Source organism: Cyprinodon variegatus, unplaced genomic scaffold, assembly GCF_000732505.1.
Source record: "Cyprinodon variegatus isolate N-32 unplaced genomic scaffold, C_variegatus-1.0 Scaffold7, whole genome shotgun sequence".
In the NCBI taxonomy this organism is placed as follows: Eukaryota; Metazoa; Chordata; class Actinopteri; order Cyprinodontiformes; family Cyprinodontidae; genus Cyprinodon; species Cyprinodon variegatus.
Genome location: NW_015150460.1, coordinates 2,856,101 through 2,871,526, shown reverse-complemented (window position 1 = coordinate 2,871,526; position 15,426 = coordinate 2,856,101). Strand labels below are relative to the sequence as shown.

General features: G+C 35.5%; 2 protein-coding genes across 3 annotated transcripts in view; both read right to left on the bottom strand.

Moving 5' to 3' along the window:
• Nucleotides 1-5,721, bottom strand: part of galnt8 (polypeptide N-acetylgalactosaminyltransferase 8) — a 17,472-nt gene extending 11,751 nt beyond the window's left edge. Inside the window, exons 1-5 of the mRNA XM_015376198.1 lie at nucleotides 5,421-5,721; nucleotides 3,885-4,119; nucleotides 2,844-3,010; nucleotides 2,354-2,537; nucleotides 2,079-2,276 (exon numbers count right to left, since the gene is read on the bottom strand). Of these exons, the coding sequence (XP_015231684.1) occupies nucleotides 2,079-2,276; nucleotides 2,354-2,537; nucleotides 2,844-3,010; nucleotides 3,885-4,119; nucleotides 5,421-5,619 (983 nt within the window). The 5' untranslated portion in view covers nucleotides 5,620-5,721. The remainder of the gene's footprint in view (nucleotides 1-2,078; nucleotides 2,277-2,353; nucleotides 2,538-2,843; nucleotides 3,011-3,884; nucleotides 4,120-5,420) is intronic.
• A 5,071-nt stretch (nucleotides 5,722-10,792) lies between these two features.
• rad51ap1 (RAD51 associated protein 1) lies at nucleotides 10,793-14,718 on the bottom strand. 2 transcript variants are annotated; one of them, XM_015375853.1, is made up of 9 exons: nucleotides 14,465-14,718; nucleotides 14,344-14,390; nucleotides 13,020-13,155; nucleotides 12,766-12,863; nucleotides 12,604-12,693; nucleotides 12,400-12,528; nucleotides 12,141-12,326; nucleotides 11,286-11,426; nucleotides 10,793-11,206 (listed from the first exon to the last, which is right to left on the bottom strand). In XM_015375853.1, exons 1-9 carry the CDS (start codon nucleotides 14,479-14,481, stop codon nucleotides 11,079-11,081), a joined length of 972 nt encoding a protein of 323 aa, XP_015231339.1. In that variant the 5' UTR covers nucleotides 14,482-14,718; the 3' UTR covers nucleotides 10,793-11,078. The 2 variants fall into 2 exon arrangements, with proteins under 2 accessions (XP_015231339.1, XP_015231348.1); XM_015375862.1 differs by having other exon boundaries at nucleotides 11,286-11,423.
• Between the last annotated feature and the right edge of the window lie 708 nt (nucleotides 14,719-15,426).

Genomic DNA, 15,426 nt, shown 5'->3' with positions numbered 1-15,426 from the left:
TCAGAAATAGGTTAAAACGAGACATAGTATAGTAGAACCTTATAAATAGGCTAAAACGAGTTATAATATAGTATTACGTCAGAAATAGGCTAAAATGAGTCATAGCATGGGATCACCTCAAAAATAGTATAGTATGACCTAAATAATTGGCTAAGATGAGTCGTATTATAGTATCAGACCTCAAAAATAGACTAAATTGAGTTATAGCATAGTATGACCTCAAACATTGGCTAAATTGTGTCATGGGATAGTATGACCTCAAAAACATTCTAAAACCAGTCATAGGATAGTATGACCTAAATAATTGGCTAAAATTGGTGAAAGTATAGTGTGACTTCAAAAATTAGCTAAATCCAGTGATGGTATAGTGTGACCTCAAAAATAGGCTAAATCAAGTCATAGTATAGCATTACCTCAAAAATCCAGTAATAGTATAATATGACCACAAAAAAATTGCTAAATAGAGTGATAGTAAAGTATGACCTCAAAAACACGCTAAATAGAGTCATGGTTTATAGCATGGCCTCAATTATTGCCTAAATTGAGTCATACCATTGTATGACCTCAAAAATTGTCTAAAACAACTCATAGTATAGTATGATCTCAAAAACACACTAAATCGAGTCATAGTATAGTATGACAAAAAAATTGGCTAAAATAAATCATAGCATAGTATAACCTCAAAAACACACTAAATCGAGGCATGGTATACAATGAACAAAATAATTAGCTAAGATTAGTCATAGTATAGTATGGCTTCAATAATAGGCTAAATAGAGTCATAGTATAGTATGATCTCAAAAATTGGTTAAATCGATTCATAGTATAGTATGGGCTTTAAAATTGGCTAAATCAAGTCATAGTATGACCTCAAAAATGGGTTAAATCGAGTAATAGTATGTCTTCAAAAACACAGTAAATCGAGTTATGGTATAGTATGACCTTAAAAATAGGATAAATCAATCATAGGATAATATGACCTCAAAAACACACTAAATCCAGTCATAGTATCGTATGACTAAAAATTGGCTAAATCCAAAAATATCGTATGACCTCAAAAATTGGCTAAATCGAGTCATAGTATGACCTCAAAAACATGCTAAACCGAGTCATAGTATAGTATGACCACAAAAACACGCTAAAACCAGTCATACGATAGTATGACGATAGAATCGCTAAAATTAGTCCTAGTAAATATGACCTCAAAAATTGGTTAAAACTAGTCATAGGATTGCATGACCTCAATCATTGGCTAAAATTGTATTTGTGTTTGTATTTCTGCTTTTGTGCTAAAGGTTAGATTGGTTCAGATATTGAATATATTAAAAAATATAATGATCTTCACCATGTTGGTGTGTGATGGGTAAAGTTATCTATACAAAAATCCAATATATTTATATAAATTTTAATATTGTGTTTATACTAAAAGAACAATAAAGCAAATAAGATGTTTAAGAGCTTGATATGTATACACTTCAAAAGGGATCACTTGGCAAAAAAAAAAACAAAAGTTAGAAAAATAATGCTTTTCAAGCAATTTAACAAAAGGGAAGTAGACCTTGGGATAACATTAAAAGGACTGACTGTTTCATCAAAAAAACAAAAAAAAACTTTTTGAAGTTGCTTTTAATTATAACTTGCTGCTTTCCAACCAAATATCTTTAATGACAATGTCAACTGTTATTAACAATGTCTCATAATGCTCATAATGGCCACAGTATGGTTTGACTAGACTGTCAGTAAATGTGTTGTCATGTTTTTTTTGTGGTTGTCTAACAACATGCCATTCACCCCAGAATTAAGAGTGAAAATATAATTTTTTTTATACTTTTTTTTTTTTTTTACAAAAAAAATGACCGAAAACAAACTGGAATCTGCTGCTACACTCCTCCAGGCTGTGTAGAAACCCTACAGGCAAAACTGCAGACTAGAGCTGATGTAACACGTGATTAGTATCTTAACGTTGTGAGATAAGTAAAGTCACTTCTAATTTTTATTTTATTTTTTACATTGTTTCAAAAGGTCCAAAAAGAGCACTATAATCTCAGTACTCATATGCATTTCCTGTAAATTCTTACTTGCCAGGTTGGGAGTCGTCCCTCAAGGCGTACCACTCAGGTCTGAAGCCCTCGTACATGCACCACATGGCCCAGTCAAAGCCATGAGCACTGGTTCCATAGGGAATCGGTATCAAGTCGTCAAAGCTGATTTTGTCAAAAACTGGTGTCAGTATCACAGTGCGGTCCTCCTTAATCCGAGCCAGAAGAGGCTCTGCCCTGCACATGAAGGATACTGTTTTACTGGAACATTAAAAATAGGATCAAACATCAGATTGCTCTGCTTTTCCACCAACCATTGGACATGGACCTCTATGTGTGCATCCAGGATGGCCACCACATCTCCAACCGCTGCTTTCCACCCTGACAGTCTGGCCTGGGTTAGACCCAGCTGCTCCGAGTGATGAATTTTCTTCACCAGGCCTGGGCGCTCCTCATGGATGGAGCTAATGTACTCGTCCAGTTTGCCCAATAAATCATCTGCAGTAAAATACATTTAAAAAAAAACATATGAGAAGTAGACTCACTTTTCACACTTCAATAAAGACACAAATAACCAGGCGTAAATAAGCCATCAGTCATTCTGGATTTGTTCCAGCTAAAGACATTATTGGCTAATTGTCATTTCATTCAGTCCTCTTTTATTAGGAGTAGAAAATTATTCAAGATATCTCTAAACAAAAAAATACTAAAAGCATCTAATAAAATAAAAGTATTTTTTTTACAACAAATTATACTTTAAAGATGGATTTAGAGCCAGAGGTTTTTCCTTGCTTTTGAGCGTACCATTAGAGCTGTGATCATCCACCAGTATGATTTCGAGCAGCAGCCGAGGAGGGGTTCTGTCAATGATGCTGCGGATGGCTCTCTTAATGACAGAGAGGGCTTCATCCAGATAAATCAAGATCACGCTGAGGGAGGGAAGATCCTCTGGATACCTCTTCTCCGCACATCTGTAAAAAAAAAAAAAAAAAACTGTTTATAATTACATCCATAAAAGAGAATAGTTAGATTTTGGACAATTGGAAGAATACAAAAAAGATCAGTTTTAAAACTTGTTAATATCTCTTTACATGAGATTCATCTTTATCATTCAAGACAAAAAACAAACCTGCTTGGTGCAATAAAAACGTTGCATATGTCCAAACACTCTTACCTTAATCTGATGCTATGAAGAAACAAACCCCTTATTGCTCAATTACAGCATTCTGTCATCTTCATCAGGAGTCTCTCCGCATCCCTTATGAAATATTTACGTAATCCTAATTGCAGTAGTTCTACAAATCTATTCTGATGCTTCACTCACTCAGCACACCTAACAATTATGGTGAATCTCATAAACCTGATTTAAGCTCTCATAAGCAGATTTTTGCTGACACTAGCCTCCTCTGTTGCAAGGTGCAAAGAAATTATTTTTATTTGCAGGTTAAAAAAAAGACTGATTTGTTTTCTAAAGATATAATTTTCTTTTAAATTTTAAAATCACAGTCCTTCTTTCCTTTTGAACTCCTTTTGATGGCTGGAAAAAGCAATGCTGTGCAGCTACAATCTATATCTACTAAAAACATCCTTCCCTGTTAGATATTCTATGAATAAATGTTTAACATTAACTCATTGGATAAAAAGTTTGCAGGAGTTAAGCTAATGAAGAAGAATTTAAACCTCCCAAAGCTCAAGATGATCCAAGATCAGGACTCTTAGCTAATTCTTACAGGGCTACACCCTGTCTATGGAGGGGATTGTAGGAAGTCCCTGTGATAACAGCTGTTTGTGGAAAAGGTGTGCCAGCTCTTAGCAAATCCTGAGGGAACAGGATGAGAAGCTCACCTTGGAGGTCTGGTGTCAGGAATCTCTCGGTTGATCGGCAGCCGGTCGCTGAGGAAGGCGTTGTATCCATACCGCTGGAACAAGTCCTCTGCCTCCTTCTGCTCCTCCTCTGACAGATCGTCGCCCCACTTGCGGAACAGATGGGAGTCTGGGAACAGCTTCATCACCCGCTTCTTCTCCTTCTTTGCTTTATCTAGTCCCTGCTCCTTCTTTTCATAGTGTTTCATCAAACTCACTGTGAACAAAATAATTTGTGTCTTTAATTTGTTTAAAAACAGTGTTTCCCTACATTTAACTTTTGCACCCCTTTGGGTATTTTGTCTTAACATGGGTCCCCCTCTCAGTCAAAAGTAATTATGACTCCTAAAGTAGAACGTACAATAACGGATTATAAAATAAAAAATATTTTACTTTATCTTTTATTTTGAGCATTTAATGCTTAGCCATTTTATTATTTTCATATCAAATTAAAAAAACATGAATATGTTGCCTGGAAGTTAGTAAGGAATCGAAATGGATACAAAATAAAATCATATTTTAAACCTCTATTTATAAAGCTGGAGCTCCTCTGAGCAACTCCATTATAATCACATTTTGAACTTGATGGATTGGGAACAAAATGCAGAATAAAAATTATAGTCAGACTAGCTTAGTTTTAAGGTTGTTCTTTACTTCCAGTCTGTTGCTGGTGAAGATTCTCTCAACATTCTTTGTTTTCCCAACTTTGAATATGTTTCGCTCCACATCCAGAAAACAAAAGCTTTGTTATGATTTAGAAAACATGCAAATCGTTCAGTTCAATTTGCATCTTCCCTAAGCCATAACAAGGCTTTTCTTTGGGCCACTCTATTAGCCTGTTATTCAAACGCTACTCCAGACATTTTGAATGTCTTCAAACTTGGAAAACAGAGTCCAGAGGTTTGTTTTTAAAAATTTTTTATTTTTTTTTTTTACCTTTTTTGGGACTTCCAATCTGTTTCTCTGCCTGGTTTTGATGTGTCAAAGCTCAAGGTGAACTCAAACATATAAGAAAAACTTTTTGATTGATAAAAGTTTTAATTCTTTCAATTTGGTCCTCAGAAAGCAAAACAGATCCCAGCCCCATTATATTAAACTACCTAAGGAATAAAGTATTTTTATGTACCCCTTTAAATGGACTCGCAGACTGGGAATCACTGCTTTAGAAGATATCCCCTTCTTTGTGTTGTACACCCATCAGCACATGAATCAACATATTAAAACGTTAATTTAACTCTCCCCTAATCATGTTGACTTAAACTGATGTTGGAATCAGATAAAAACAAGTCTTAGTTTATAATCTCAAATCAAACCAGAAGGCTTTTTCTTATTTCTAATACTGTGTCTTTAAAACCGGTTTGCCAATTACATTTTTTTTCTGTTTTACAGTTATTTGATTTAAACAATTTTTTTCTTTTAAAATCTAAGATACAAAAACTGAACGTTTTTAACAGCAACAAAAAAATAAAATAAAAAAACACAGGAAAAGTTGCCCATTGAACAGAAACTTTAACTCACTCAGCCTGTTGATGTCCTTCTCCATCATCTCCATCCTCCTCATCATCATCATTCCCTGGCCCCTGAGGGACTCATTGTGTTGGGCCCTGTGGAGCCTCTCTGAGTGGGTGCTCAGCTCTGCTTTTATGGAGCTCAGGTAAACCAAACCTGAAGCCACAGCTATGACCATGAGGAAAGCTTTGAACCAGCCAGACCTCATCCTCAGGGGCCACTATGCTCCTGCTCTCAAAGGAAGGAGCAGAAACTTTTTCCTCCAGTCTGGATAATCTAACTCCTCTCTCTATCTCCACCCTTAGAAATGTCCTGAAAGCAAAATATGATAACCTGTATTCTAGCAGTCAGCAGTCTAGCAGTTTACACAATAAACCAGGCTTTCCTCCTATCACACCTGCAGAACATTCACCTTAACTGCTGAGGAGGAGGGAAAACCAGCAGCAAACTCTGTGACAGATGGAGCAGGAGTGAAGGAAAACAGATTAACTTGGTTGTAACGCTGAATATACTGGCGGTTTTAACCAACTACTGATATCAGAGGATACATTTTTAAACTTAATCTGTCTCTAAATGAGAATAATGTCCCGTTAAAAGCAATAAGAGTATCTTATTTTTTTAATCCGCTCCATGTTTTCCTTCTATCCATTCAACTGGAATCCTGCTGAAATAAGAAAAAATAAATCTCATTATAATTTCTTATAAAATGATTCATAATGTTTATCCTGTTAAAGCAGTTTTGTAAAAAGTATAATAATGAAGAAAAGCTTATTCATCTTTTTTGGGATTTTAATTATACCAAAATATTCTGGAGAGATATGTCAATTTTTTTTCATCCAAAAAATGTTAAAATTACTTTAACAGATAAGGATGTTTTGTTTGGGATGGAGAAATATAAACCTTTCAAAATAGAATTTTTATATGTTATAATTTTTTATTATTTATGGTAAATATCATATTCACACCTTCAAATATTTACAACAACAACCTAATTTCCAGATTTTATTATTTTCTATTAATATCTAAACAGAATCCTTAAAATTTAGGTGAAATGCTAAAGCCATGGAAATTATAACTGCCCGTAAAGAATTATAACCCTCCAGCATAGATTTGATTTTGACATTTTAAAATAATAGTTCTGTTCTGTAAAGCCCTTTCTTGTTGTATATGTTTGTAATTATTAATGTTCTATATTGTTCATGTATGTTCCTTTTTTGCAAAAAAAAAAAAAAAAAAATCATTACCAGTACCATGAAAAAAATCGCACATTTAGCCCAACAAATGACCAAAAGAATAAAGGAAAGTGATTTATGAGCCTTCTTTGTGCTGGATTAACCAATAACTGACTGACTCTTTCACACTCCATGTCACATTAAAGGTGTTGGGGAAAAAATGTTTGTCTTTTTTAATGTATTTTATTTTTTTAACCAGAATTCTGACTTCTTCTTATCATATTATACTGGAATAAAATTTTTAATTCAGTTAACTCTTCTGCACTTTCATTTGGTTTTTGTATTTTCCAAAAATATATTTTATATATTTAGTGAATGCTTTCCTATTAAACATTAAGGTATAAAAAAATAACAAATAACAGCTGATTCTGATGCCAAAATCAATATATCATGCATCCCTAGAAATACAATCTCCATTCCATCCATCCATCCAGAAAAAAATGGATATGCTGCATTTGGAATATAGCATAGCATATTTTTTTTATTTATTATAAACTTTCTGGTGATCTTGGAGATATATTTCATTGCATGTTGCATATCCCTGTAGATCACTTTCACCTTAAATCTGCAGCTCTCCCTATTTCTCCCTGTGCTCTGTTAAAAAGATTTATGAACCTCTTTATTATTATATTAATACCAGAAACTATATTTCAAGATATGTAGAAGCTCTGAAGTCTGATTCTGTCTGTTCAATAAGAAAACATGTTAATTTTAACCTGTAACTGGGAGTCAGGGGTGGAGCTAGATGGGGGCCCAGGGGTGGCCATGGCCAATCATTGGCCACCCCTGTGGCCACCCCTTTTTTGGCCACAGACGGTGGCATCAGTAATACTCTGAAGTGGAATGTTCCTACCTATTTAACATTAAAATTTGTTTTATATATTAATAGTTACTTCAAAACAAAAACACTGTGGTTAATTATGCACATCAATATATTAACATAAAAATATACAGAATTAATGCTCGTTTCAGAACTAGATTTTGCCTTATGGGGTAAAGAAAAAATGATGGGTCTCTGCAAGTCATATAGTAGACTTCAATGAAATCAGAAATAAATAACTACTTTAATAATAAGTCATTTAATGTAGATATTATTAGATTTAAATATTAATTTTTTACAGAACGATTATTGATGAAGGTATTTAAGTAATGATAATGATTAGGATGTTCGCCCCAGAATTCAAACTTGAAAGAATTTTTTCCTCTACACCTTTAATTTAGACAGTATGGATGTTTAAATATATGCGTCTGTTTGTTAGTAAAGGCTGTAGGAAAATATAGTTGTGGTTGTTAATTTCCCTGTTGGAATAGTGTAGAGTGACCCTGATGTTCTGGCGCCTATCCGCTTTCGGCCACCCCTCAGTGTACATTGGTTAGTGCCTGGCCACCCTTATTAACATTTTCTTGCTACGCCTCTGCTGAGAGTCATGGTCCTCTGAGAAGCCAACCTTTTTTAACTAGTAAAGAAGAACACAACATTTAAAATATATTTTCTCAAGCTTCTTGCATTATAATACTAACTTTTCTAAACTTATAATTTGTTGCTGTTTTTGCGAAAAAAGCTCCATATGCCTTACAAACTTCTTTTTCAGTGGCATCTCTAATTTTTTTTAAACTTTTGCTTAAACATCGAAGTAGCTGCTGGTTAATATTCACTGAGTGCTGCTGTGTGTCTCTCCTCCAACCACGTAGCTACTCTGTACTCAGTGAAATGAGATGGCAAATCAGATTCCCCAAAAATACAGATCTGATGATGTCACAGCGAGAGGTGGGACACAGGAGCAGCGCGAGAGAGGAAAAAATGCTCCGAACAAAGATAGCTGCACCTAACCTCTGTTACCTTTTTGGCTAAAGATGATGAGTCTGAAGGGGAAAAAAAGTGGAAATTGTTGGTGGGGACATGTCCCCCACCAGTCCTTCACAAAGTTACGCCTGTGCTTTGGGGAGCAGGTGTCCAAGTCGATAAAAAAGCCCCCTGCAGGCAGCACAGAGCAGAAACTGTAGTTACACATGCAGGGCCAGCCCAAAGCATAAGCAAACCAAGTGACTGCTTAGGGCGTCTAGGAACAGTTTATCATTTGTTTTTTTTTAATGTAGGATTTCTTCTGTTAAGATAATTATCATTGATGATGTGTGAGTTCATTACAGTATTAGCTGCCTGTTGGGTGTCAGAACCGTTGTTTCCCCAGTAGCTTTTCTAATAAGGCTAGTTCCTCAGTCTGGCTATATAGAATTATAATCGTCATTCTGTATGTGGCAAAGATTTGGGAATGGAATGGGAGAGGTTTCCTTCAGCTAAGAACAAAGAGTAATATTTTAATAATTCTGGAGCCATCAAAATATTACACTTTGTTCTTAGCTTGGAGAATACCTGTGGAGAACAAAGATAATTTTGATATTTTAATGTTTGTTTGATTTAGCAATGTCTGTTTTTGTAAAATTTAATCAACTTTGATATTTACCAAAGCTATTTTGTTTAATGTTGCTTTCACTATAGGCTATTTTACAGTTGGAACAAATAGTTTTAGCTCAAATGACCACATGCTAACTTATTACTTTTAAAGACTTTAAATAATACCAATTTGAGAATGTAAATAGCAACACCAGAGCTTCAATGAGTATAGAGGTGTGCGAAATCTAATCATAGGGCTGTTGATTGGTGCAAGAGATATTATTGGCAGAAATAAAGGGTCCTTAAATCAAACTTTGGTATATATATATATATATATATATATATATAAACCCAATTACAACCGCAGCAATAAGCTGCCTGATGCTGTTTACGGTTTGGTTTCTCTAACAAATCTGCAAGCTTAGAAGAACAGAGAAGTCTTAACTTGCCAAATTAGTATTTAATAAATAACCATTTTAAATGCCAAAGTTCAGAAACTGAAAAAGTGTATACCACATATTTAACTTGCACAGTTTTTAACCCAAAAGGTTAAGGGATCATCATCGTTCTCCTTCTTTACACCACCTGCAAGGATCAGCCGGTGGCAATTAAGGGCTGATGTATTAGTGAGAATCTACAAAACAAGCTGTCCATTCAGAACTAGATACATGACCATGTGTGAAAAAAACAAAAACATCCCAATACAGGGTTATCCTACAAAACTTTTTAGGATCATATTATTTTAACAAAAGTATATGGATTAAAATCTAGAAGACTGACAACTAGACGTTCAGCTGAACTTCCTGGGTTGAATTTCAGACTTGAATCACCATAATTTATTTTATATTTTCCTCTTGGAACATAAGGGTCAATTATTCACTTCTTATTATTAAAACATATTATCTGCATCATGCAGCCTTTAATTGTAACAAAGCCGGATACTGTGAGAAGTTTACCAGTTTGGTTTAACAATTGTTAAGCTACCGTTACAAAGCTGATCAACCAGACCTAAGAGATTAAAAAGCCATAAGAACTGATGTCTGCTGATATGTATAAAATACTCTGATTATCACCTTTTACAAACACAGAATAAAAAAATACAACTTTCTCTAAAGGCTCAACTATAACTCAAAGGCAGGCTTTTTCATAGTGTCTTGATTGTAATGTGACCCAGCTTATTTGGCTTTATGTATTTAAAAGAAGTGTTTGATAGAAGTAGCTTGTTTACTGCTTTCCTATAAATACATGCAAAATGACAAAACTGCCAATAAAACAAAATAGGAGAAGGAAAACATCAGTAGGGCCTTTTTTGGACCAGAGGAATAAGTTGTTCTAGCAGCCCCTAGTGTCCACTTGAGGCATAAATATTGCCACAGCTGTAGAGGGACAAGGAAACTCCTCAGGCCTCATTCATCTTTAGTTGAGGTCAGAGTTCATGATTCAGTGATACTGGCAAGAAGTTTGAGATTTTTCCTGAAAAAAGTCAAAACTGAGCAGAAAACAAGCAAACAAAACAAAGATGCTGGAAATCCTTAACAATAAACACCACACAGAAACACGGTTTACTAATGGACTGAAACAAAACTTTAAGACCAGTAATAGAAATTACCCTGAGCACTGTTTATCTGCACCCCCCCACACCCTAAACACATCCATCCTCTTCCTCACATGCAACAGTCAAAGCAGTTTAAAAAATATATACCTTAGAAATTATTCCTCAAAAACAAAACAAAAAAAACAGCGTGGACACAATATCGGCAATGAATGCCTTGAACTTTATTTTGTGTTTCTGTACAGAATATACAAGCATTACAAAGGTTTTCCAAAGATACAATGAAACCAAAACTCAATATAATCAGAGATGAGAGACATCTGACTACAGGCTAAAAAACAGAATAAAAATATTTCTGAAATCATCCTGTTTGAGTTGAAAAAATAAACAAACAAACACAGAAATTAATACATCTGAAGGTTTGATTAAAATCTAGACAGCATTCATCAACACACACACACACTCACACACACACATACAGGACAGATTATCTAGTGAGTAGCAAGGCTCGGATGGAGCGGTTTGACTCGGACGAGGCGGGACAGTCCTAGTCTCAGACCGGCGCTGGGAGACTTCACAGCCGGAGTCTGGGATGAGTTTGGACTTTTCCCGATCTGAGCTGAAGAACAAAAACAGAAACACAATTAGATTCACCTTCTGAGGACAGAGACGTAGCAGGGAGGACAGTCAGGTCTTACCTGGTGGGTTCCACTTGGGAATTCTGCCCCCTGCTGGGCTCAGAGAGCTGACAGGCTTCACAGTGGAAGCTGTGCTCAGGGAAGATGGCCTACTGGGGGCCAGTTTGGCTGCTGGGGGGCTTCTCCCCAGGGTGGAAACTGCTGGAACAAAAACACCCAATCATGAAGCGGTTCTAAAGCAAAGACTGGAATATTTTTAATGTAAAAAAAATAAATAAATAAATGTGTAACTCTCCAAAGCTGACAGTTATTGTTCATTCGGAGGTATAAAACATTAATTCTTGAGTTTATGGAGGATCTTCAAACTGTTGAGGGAAGAATGTTTATGCCGAAACTGGGAGGGAGAGAAACGATTCAAGAAAGGAGGCAGGAGCAAAGGCTAGAGGAAAGGAGGGACAAAAGGGAAAAAGGAAGGTAAGGGTACAAATGAAGGAGGAAATCTAAAGGAGGGACACCATTAGGGAAGGGTGGGCGAGAAAAGATACAAGAAAGGAAAGTGAGCATGAGAGAAAAAGGAAAGGAAGGGCATTTAACTGAGTGAAAAGACACAAGGAAGAAAAGAAAAACAGAAGGAAGGAAGCAGGGAAGGAGCCAACAGAAAAATACAGAAAAGATTAAAAGAGAGTAAAAAGACAGGAATGGAGGTAGGACAGAAAAAAGGGAAGAATTAAAAGAGTAGGATACAAAGACAGAACGAAGGAAACAAGGAGGCAAAAAGGGATCAAAATCAAAAAGGAAATTTAGACATTGGGATTGATGCCTGTAAATAAAAATTATTGTTCCAACCTCTCAAGTTTTTTTTTGTTTTTTTTCCCCAGATCTGACAGAATCTGAAGTAAACAAGCAACATCTTACCTGCTGCAGGTGGTTTGGACTGAGAAACTCTGGATTGTTTCTTTTCTGTTCTGGAAGCAGGACTTGGTTTGGTTTTGTCTTTTTTGGTCACCTTCTCCTTCCTTTTAGCTTTGCTGGCTTTCTTCACTGTAAACTCCTCATCCTCGCTCTCAGCAGACTCGTTGAAATCTTCATCGCTCTCTGAATCTGGAAAGGCACCACAGTCACTGTACCGACAACAAAGACAGGCTGACACCAACACCGATGGCCTGGCTGATACCTGCCGCCTGTTTGGGTCTGTAGTCTTCATCTTCGTCCTTCTTTCTCTGCACCTCAGAGGATCTAGGCGAAGTCTTTCTAAGTTTGAGAGCGGCTGGTGATCCTTTCTCTACTGTGATATCATCGAGGCCTGGAAATAAAAGAGACGGTTATTAAAATAAAAACATGAAGAAAAAGAATAAAACAGCAAAAACAAGATATTTACCCAACACTGCTCCATCAACACTGCAGTTGGACAACAGCAAAGAAGCTGGGTCTGTGTTTTCATCAATCGGGCTTTGAACTTTTACCTCCACTGAAAAAAATAATCAGAAAACTAACGTTGATGTTCAATGATCGTAAAATCTACATAACAGCCGAACCTTACTGTTGGGGGATTCCTTTAAACCATCTGAGTTATTGAGTAAAGAAAGAGTGATGGCTGCTTCAAGATCTCTTTCATACAACTTCTCATCCAGCGGTTTCCTGAACAAACAATAAAGAATCAGAAGTGATTTAATCCTAACTCTGCAGTGAGACTTTTATCTCATATATATTTTTAACCTGTGCAGCGTCTCTTAAAATACAGCTACATTCTTACATATTCACAAACTAGACTGAAGTTTAATCTGCATTTCCCACCTGCTTTTCTCGCTCTGATCAGATTTTGGATTTTTATCCTGACTGGAGGAACGTCCTGAAGATTTCTTCTGTTCCTGTCTAATTTCCTCTCTGGGCTTTTTGCTGGGTGGTGCTTTTGAACACGCAAAATCCTCATCTGTCCAAGAGAGAATGCAGGAAACAGAGATCAGAGCTCGTTATTCAGGTGTGACAGAAGTGTGTTTATCTCCATGATCTATTCATCTAAATTTTAACACACAGACGGAGAAAAATAATGTTGAAAAAAGTGTGACCCATTAGGTTTTTTATGGTGCCATGCAAAACGAGCAAAATGGCAAGAACTCAAACCAAAAGAATCTCTAAACTTCCCAGGAAAAGGAGCTTGGATGTTAAGTCTAAAGAACAACCATTGGACAAAATATGCAAACCAAATGGCTGACTAGGAGACATACCAACATCCCAAACATCTTTGGAGCAGATCTATGGCATTCATAAGCGGAAAAGCACATCAGGTCTGCTGCTAAGTATGGCCAAGGATCCGTGATGCTTGGGGATGTTTTTTCTTCTAAAGGCTAAGTGAACAACAGCTGCATGACATTAGAAGAACATAAAATATGGTATATTGTAGGAAAATATCATAATAATGATATGAAATACGTTAACAAATGTTTAACTATACATTGTTAATTTCTTTTGGCCTTGCGTTTTAAAAATATAACATCCTTGGAGACTATCTAGCTAAGAGAAACTCAAATTACATGTTTTATTTCTACGTTATCCAGAAGCAAATAGGACATAATATGAAAAATCTAGAAGCTGTGGTGAATTGATTTTTAGACAGTGAAAATATAAAACAATCAAAAAAAACAAAACTGGACTATTACTCAAAAATCTACCCTCTTCTATGGCGCCTCGGTTCCCATAAAAAATAATTTGCATGGCTAGTTGAACATTTTAGATTTGCAGATATTAAGAGAATACAACTTCATCAATTTGCAGAATATCAAAATAAAAATAATACAGAATTTTATCATTTAAGTCAAAGTTAAAAGCATATTTATTTGTTTGGAACTGCCTTTGACTGTTAAAGTTAAACTGAGGTTTTATTAGTTTAAGTTGTAAATGTTTTATTTGCTTTGCTGATGTTTTTTTTTTTTTAGCTTTATTTGGTTTTATTGTGCCTTTATTTTTCTTTATTTTATTATCTAATTCATGTAAATCACTTTGAATTGTCGATATACTTGCCTTGCCTTGCCTTACAGACAATTTAATTAGAGATCTGTTTGGTAACATTTGGGTAAATATGTAGTGAACTAAGCAAACTTGAATGGATCATCTCACTTACCATCATCTAGGTCTTTGAATTCACAGTAGTTCACAACCTTTGACTTCCTGTTTGAACATAAATATGTCATCAACAACTGTCAAAATTAATCAGTTGATTCATGATAAAAGCGAACACTCACCTAGATGGACGGTCCATGTCCAGTGGAAATGTGAAACTAAAATTCGCCTTTTATTCAGCAACCACCGAAAGATTAACAAACAAAAAACAACAGCGACAATCTATAAATCTCCGGGGAAATACATATATAAATTTATAAAGGCGCGTTTTTACCGTAATCTGTAAGTAAAAACATAAATCCGCCTGTATAAGGCGAATATATGATGGAGCGCGCTTTTCCTGCTTTCATCCAGCCCGCCGGATAACACCGGAAGTGATGTTTTTGTCCAATCTGAAGAACACCGACAGCTGATTCGTCTCTAGTTGCTAAAGTTTTTCTTTCGGGGTTTTTCTTTCAAACAACCAAAACTTTATGAAGATTTCATGTAAAAAAAGAAACGAAGAGTTAAGAGTAAAAGATAATGTATTAAAAACAGTTAAACCAATTCCTATTTCCTGAGTGCCGAATGTACATGCGCGATTAGTATCACGTACGTGAAAGGCCGAAAGTCTTTTCGAACGTCAGAGATGCCGCCATATTGGGTAGGTAAATGTCTGCACAAGCGAAAATATAAGTCGGTCTAAGCACCCAATATCAGACCAAGAGCCCGTCATACAGCGATATCTTTATTATTCCACGCAAACCTGATAACGTAAATATCTTTTGACATTAAGACATTATTTCTTGTGGCAGTGCTAAGCAACATTACATTTAGTTCAGAATATTACTTATATGATCTTTGATGGTTTTTCTAAGTTTAGACAAACAGAAGACAGATGGATATGTGCATTATATTAAGTATATTGCTGACAGCTACACTAGTATTTAGCAGAAAGATGAAATCAACATAAACCTCACATCTATTTAAATTAAAATGACACTATATTCATATTTTCAAAACTCAACAGAGACAACATACATAAGGTTTTTTTCCTCATTGCTTTGTATTATGTTATTTAGTATTCAAATAATAATCTGTTTCC